Source organism: Parasteatoda tepidariorum, chromosome 2, assembly GCF_043381705.1.
Source record: "Parasteatoda tepidariorum isolate YZ-2023 chromosome 2, CAS_Ptep_4.0, whole genome shotgun sequence".
In the NCBI taxonomy this organism is placed as follows: domain Eukaryota; kingdom Metazoa; phylum Arthropoda; class Arachnida; order Araneae; family Theridiidae; genus Parasteatoda; species Parasteatoda tepidariorum.
Window position 1 is genome coordinate 25,518,466 of NC_092205.1, and position 7,346 is coordinate 25,525,811.

A 7,346-nucleotide genomic window follows, 5' to 3' on the forward strand; every position below is an offset into this window, starting at 1 on the left:
ATAAAAAATACATATATATATATATATATATATATATATATAACGGGTATTCAGCTAAGAATAATGTATATAATCCAGACACATTTCCGTAAAAAGTACTCAGTTCAAAATAATTTTCTTTTAGACGCTTATATAGAATTATAGCACATCTATAGACATCTATACTATTTAAAATTGTAGAACATTCCTTAATCAGTTCGAAAAACGGGTATTCAGCTAAGAATAATGTATGTAATCCAGACACATTTCCGTAAAAAGTACTCAGTTCAAAATAATTTTCTTTTAGACGCTTATATAGAATTATAGCACATCTATAGACATCTATACTATTTAAAATTGTAGAACATTCCTTAATCAGTTCGAAAAACGGGTATTCAGCTAAGAATAATGTATGTAATCCAGACACATTTCCGTAAAAAGTACTCAGTTCAAAATAATTTTCTTTTAGACGCTTATATAGAATTATAGCACATAATTGTAATACTTAATTTTTTTTTCAGTTCCTTTCCCTTCTGGTTGGAGATTCGCCACCTATGTTGCATCTGCATTTTTTGGAATCATCATTGTCGTCTGTGCGCTACTCATTTGCTGTAAAAGATGTCCGACTGATTCATGATTCAACTGTGGAATATCGAGTAAATAGCTTTGGTTTTAAAATTAGTGTTATATATTGGGCTGGCATGACAGCAATTTTGTGAAATAAAGCTTAAATTGTTTTATACAAAAAGTGAACTTTAATCAGCCAAATATCTCCAATTTTGTTCATATGTATGCTGTTAATATATATATCACGCCATTTATGTAGAGACTTTATGATTCAATATTGATTTCAGAAAATTAGACATTGCTAGCAAAAAACTCAATGAATTGCTGTAGGAGACAAATGTTATTACTGAAAACTTTACTATTTGAATGTTTTTAAATAATTGATAATCCGAAACGTCGAATCTAAATGGAGTTTGCAGCACAACTTCTCCTCAACCATGCTGTAATAATTTTGTACTAGTTGCAAAAGATGTGTGATGCTTCACATATAGTATAGATATATATAGAATAAAAACATAAAGACAAAAAAGATTAAAAAAGAAACAGAGAAAAACGAAGAAAATTAAGAAAATCAGTAAGTTTCATTAATCTTTATAATTTTCCACGTTTCTCTATATTATTAACTCATATATATAAAATTAATTCAATAAAATACAATTAGTTTGTTAATCAAACATACACACACCACAGAGAGATAAAGAGTAGAATTCGAACTAGGCTAAACATAACAGAAATGAATAAAAATTAAATATTATGGAATTCTTTCATGCTTTGTAAAAGTTAACTTCTGCTTATATGAAATGTTCAGCAAAATGCAAGTAATAACAAACTTTCACCTTCTCGTGCTCTGTTGTAAACAATCTACCATACCCCAAAATTCGTGAAAAAATTTCTTGAAATGGAGTAAATACATATGGTTTGATGTAAGCTTGTTTAATTATTTGTGTTCAGAATTAACTATCTATACCCTTTAAAGTGAATTGGTAATGATTTGAAATAAATAATTTTTCATGCAATTTTTGAAGTTTTGCAAAATTCATATTAGATCCCATTCTTAACAATGACAAAATAAAGATAATAATAAAAAAATCTGATTGACAAATACTAACTGATTAACCCTAACTAATTAACAGATGCCACTTTCTTATTGTAACGAAGTATCGTTTTGTATTTCTCAGATTTATCATAATGTCTACGAAATAGAAAAGGGAAAGAAATTAAATACAAATAAATTAATAAAAAAATCTAGCACAAAAATAATGAAAAAATAAAAAAGAATTAAAAAACTAAAATTATATGCATATTATAGGCTCCTAATCAATCGGACCAATAGCGATAAAATTCGATATCCAGATACTTGGAACACTCGGAAGGTCACTGTGGACATTAGAACTTTCTCCGACGAATCGTTCGAGTGAGATGAGCGAAAAATGAAATGCAAGTTTCTGATTTGTTAAGCGTTAGCCATTGTTTTAAATTTAACTATAAACAATTTAAGTTTTCAAACATTTTAAAGATAGCATCAGTGTGAGATACTGGGGGTGGTCAAAATAATGGAAGCACTTCTATACCAATAAATTTTTTCATAATTCTACTGAAATAATTAGAGAAACATTCTATAACTTCAGAAGATTTTGGATAATGCGATTAATCATACATATCAATGAATTTTAAAGATTTGAGGGACCGACAATAAATTACAAAGAGAAAATATTGTTTTTGATCACTTTATGCCAAAAATGTAGCAATAGATTTGCAAATTGTGGCATCTACATTGTTATTTTGGTTATTATAAGCAATAATCACAAAAAATTTCGTAAGTCTCGCTCAAATATTTATAAAAAAATAAACATATTTATAATTACAAAAATTTTGCTTTAAAATTTGAAAATAGCTACATTTGAGCAAAATCGGCTGAACGTGTCCTGAGAACGAATAGAAGAAAATAATTCTGATCTAGAAGTAAGCACATTGCATTGTGAAAAATAATAAACTGAAGTGAGAAAGAAAAAATAAATTATATGTTATGTAAGAATTATAAGTTAATTTTGCTTGTAGAATGAAAAGCAAAATATATACTATTGCAAACAAAAATGGCCATCACCTTGATTCTCTAAGCCATTATAAAAATTTTATGTTTTTAATCATTGACATTGATTCATATAAAAAAATTAGATCAGGAAATCAAGAGAGATTCACAAAATTTATACCATACATTACCAGGAATGACTTTTTCCGGTATGTTAGTCTAGATTTAAAATAATCAAAGGAAAATTTTGGAGCTTGGGTAGCTCAGTTCATATTTATTCTTTTTTTACAATCTTGGTTAAAAAGAGAAGTAAGCGTTCTTGCTCATTTTCAAAATTGTTTGATGACATCTTCAACCCAGGAACTCCAAAGAGTAAAAATTTCATGACCATTTAGATCTTTCTTTTATAGTATGAATATTTTTAAACATATGAAAATTTGGAATAATTGAGTAAATTTTTTGTGTAATTGTAAAGCAATTTTTATACTTAATAGTAATAAGTAAAAAGTCCATGTTGAAAATTATACTTTGCCTAATGTGCTTTTGTTTTAAATTGAACGAATTATTTACGGTTAAGGAAAATAGATGGTTGTAATTGGAATATTGCTTTGTTAAAATGAATAAAGAAAGAAAGAAATAATCGTTTGAATTATTCTTTGTGTTTTATTCAACTAGTTATTTTTAATATTAATTACTCAATTTTTTTTTCACATTAACATATAACATTAATATTTATGTATTTTTTAGCATTTACTATGCGCATGTATTTACACATTGAGAAAAAATGTCTGGTCAGAACTTCCAGAATATGGAATAACTTAACCTTGCTTCTAGCTCCACATCTAAGAGCTCTGTAATTTTTATTGAAGCGCTTTGATAATAATTTTGGTAAAATAAACAATAAAAAATGGCTTTGTGTGATAAAATTTGGTGATTGTGATACAATTTAGTAAGGTAATTTTATCATTATGTTGCAAAAATCATTTATTCGGTTAAATTTACTTTTCTGTTTTGTATTTTTTTAATTAAATGTGTGGTTATAAGAACTATAATTTTGAGAACCAGAATTTCCGGAAAACCATTATCATTTGAAACGGCAAACAACTAAATAAATGGTTGAAATACCTAATATTTTAGATTTAACTATCAGAATTATGGTTCATTTTATCAGAAATGTCATTACCATGCAGTACCGCAATTTTACCACAATTGTTTCTCCGTACTTAAGGGGGATTTTAAAATTATTACATATAAATATTTGTTAAAAACTACGGGTATTAAACATCACGAATTAAATCTTTAAATAAAAAAATGGATCAAAGGTTTTGGCAAGAACTTTGGGTTTTTAAAATCTACGTAACAAAACGTTTGTTGAAACGTATAGGTGTTAAAAGCATATAAAGAAGTGTTTGATTTAAAATATAAGGAAGGGCTTTTTACACTAAAATTGATAAAAGAAACAAAGGCTAAATGTTTTGAGCTTCAGTGACAAATAATTCAAATAAATCTGTATAATCCAAATTTCTTGAACAAGGAAAAGGGAGATTTGAGTCAGGAGAAAAAATGTAATTAATTAAATGAATTAAAGAAAGAATATAAAAGAAAGAATATAAAGAAGACTATAAATGAATTTAAATGAATCAAAAAAAATTTTTGTTTACATCAGGCTCAAAAATATTCCTTAAATCTCTATGCTTGAAAAATATTTGAAAGAAAAATTCCTTATCTTGTCTCGAAATATAGAACATTTTAAATATTGTTTTATTATTTAAAAATTCCTTGAAGTATCTCTTAGAAATACAGAAACTAGTTTATTGAAGATGAGAAACTATTTGGTATGCTTTTGGTAAACTATTTGGTTACTTTCCCATATATCAATAAGTAAAGCTTTCATTCTCAGTTGATATTGAATGGAATTAAACATTTTATGCTTGAAAAGTAACTCAGTAAGTAAAAGTATTTAAGAGAGATATAGCACAAATATCGACAATAAAATTTCCTACAGCCATGGTAAGAAGGAGAAAAGAGATTACGCAAGTTAAGACTAATGCAAGAGCAATTTTTTTATATGGAAAAAAGCTAAATGAGCTATTTAAAATTTGTTTTTAATGGTTCCAATATACCTCTAATTTTTTTAATACTTGTATTATAATACTTTGTTGAAAATTCATAATCAACTAAAACAATTTTTCCCAAAATTCATCATATCTTAATTCATACCAACGTGTAGAAATCTCCATGATGATTAGTTTTAAATTACAATGCAAAAGATTACAATAAATATATATATATATCCTTTTAAAAGAAAAATATAGAATTAGTTTATTTAGTTTTAAAATTCCTTATGCATGAATATAAACTGCTGTTTGTAGAAAATGCAACACCATGAAAGAATCATCAGAATCAAATGAAATTTAATGCAGAAACGACTTGTACTGATACAAATGAATGATGAAATTTTCAAAACAAAAGAAACAAATTAAGCGTCCGAAATCAGTATTTGGTGCAGCCACCACGCGCTGCAATAAGTGCTGCTATACGACGTGGCATGGAGTCAAACAGATGTTGAATATCTGCTTGAGGAAGAGAATTCCATATCGCTTGTATGCGCAACCAAAGTTCGTCTTTGGAAACTGCAGGACGCGGATCACGAGTGAGACGCCGACCAACCATATCCCACACGTGCTCAATAGGCGACATATCCGGCGAATAAGCAGGCCAAGGAAGAAGTTGCATGCGTTGTGCTGAACAGAAGTCTCTAACAGTCCGCGCAACATGTGGGCGTGCATTATCCTGCTGAAAGATAGCTCCAGGGATGCCTTGAAGGAAAGGAACGACTTCGGGCTGTAGCACTTCACGGACGTATCTGTTGCTATTGAGATTACCCTCAATTCGTATCAAATTGGATCGTCCATGATACGAAATCGCACCCCAGACCATAACTCCGGGTGTTCGACCACTATGTCGTTCAATAATACACTCAGGAAGGCAGCGTTGACCGGCATAACGTCTAACACGAACACGGCCATCATGGGTCCACAAATTGAAGCGTGATTCATCTGAAAAGACAACTTGGTGCCAATCAGCTCGCCAGTCTCTGTGCTCAAGAGCCCACTGCCGACGCAGCCGTCGATGATCCGCCGTGAGGGGAATCCTGTATAATGGCACCCTTGCACGCAATCCACGGCGCAGCAGACGACGACGAATTGACGAAGCCGACAATTGTACACCTGTAGCAGTAGACCAATGTGCTGCCAGCTGCCTGGAGGAAGCTGTGCGATCATTCACCGCCATGCGGAGCAGGTGTCGATCATCGCGCTCTGACGTCACCTTCTGTCGTCCAGTGCCTGTTTTTCGAGTTGTTCGGTGCTCGTCGGTCCACTGCTTCCAAACTCGCATCACTGTGGAACTGTTCCGCTGCATACGAGCTGCTATTGCGCGATAGGAAAATCCTCCTTCTCGAAGGCCGATTATCCTCCCTCGTTCAAACTCCGTAAGTTGCTTGAATTTCTTATTCTTCCGTCGTGGAGGCATACTCAGGTCTCACTAAACGTTTGCCACTAACAAATAATCATAGACTATTTTCAACGTCCCGCTACAGCACTTTATTTATACGCTTTCAGCATCAATTCAGAGGGCGCTGCGCGCGCCACGCACGCGCGATGGCTCTGAAACTTTATTAATTTGCATAATATCCTATAATTGACATTTGCTGCGAATTTCATTTGATTCTGATGATTCCTTCATGGTGTTGCATTTTCTACAAACAGCAGTTTATATTTCTTTTATGCATGGATATGAAGGATATATTCTCCCATTCAGCATCTTCAAAATCTCAAAAAGTTATTCTTCACCTACCAGGTCTCAATCTCAATATATCGGGGGTTTGAATTAAGGTAAGCTATTTAGCAAAATTTAAAATTAGAAATCAAGTACGAAAACGCACTTTCTCTGGATAAATATGCGTTTTATTACGACGGATTAGGATTTCTGAAAATTTAAAATACAATGGTAGCCGCTATCTGGGAAATATGGCACTAATAGTTTGGCTAGGAGAGCGCTACAGAGTTTTTACCCCTTAATATTAATTTAAGTTTTTTTTCGTATTTTGCCATTTTTCGAGAAGCTTTCTAATGAATTAAAAATATTTACACACAATTATAAAATTCGTTTACTTAAAGTTTCTATTCAAAAAGTACTTTTTTATAATTATTTATTATTTTGTTTAATAATAGTAGAAAAAGTTTTGAATACAAATGCAGTACAAATAAGCACATTATGTAACAAAAACAAATTTTTATATCATTTTAAAGATTGTACTTTTGTATGGCAAAATACAAAATTTGAACGAAATCTATAGAATAGATCTTGAGAAATTGAATCTTAAATGTACAACTTCTTTAACAAAATACAATACATTTATAAATTAACTTTTTATTAGTGAGAAAAAATAAAGCAGATCAAATCGTTTTGGAAGGAAAGTTCATCATACTCAATGTTTTTAATTATTTGCTTAGCTTGGTCCATGATATGGTTAATGAAATGGGTGAAAAAATGAAAATAGATAAGATCTTGAAAAAGGACACTAAGAAGCTTAGAGTTCGATCGTTCGAACATGTTCAAGAGGAAGAAAAAATTAAAGAAAAAGTACCATTAATGTTTGTTTTAAAGGATGGATATTTTCAAGCAAGTCGGAATTATGGACTCGGGTTTTGGATTTTCGAATTAGATTATGGATTATGGTTGGATTACTTTTTGGAACTTGGTTACA

The 7,346-nt window shown here is 30.6% G+C and overlaps 1 protein-coding gene across 1 annotated transcript in view; it reads left to right on the forward strand.

The window, feature by feature from the left end:
* The window catches only part of LOC107455376 (adhesive plaque matrix protein 2-like), a gene marked incomplete in the record, with an annotated part of 21,163 nt that extends 18,269 nt beyond the window's left edge, over positions 1-2,894 (forward strand). The window contains 1 exon segment of the mRNA XM_071177332.1: positions 501-2,894. Coding sequence (XP_071033433.1) covers positions 501-616 — 116 coding nt within the window.
* Between the last annotated feature and the right edge of the window lie 4,452 nt (positions 2,895-7,346).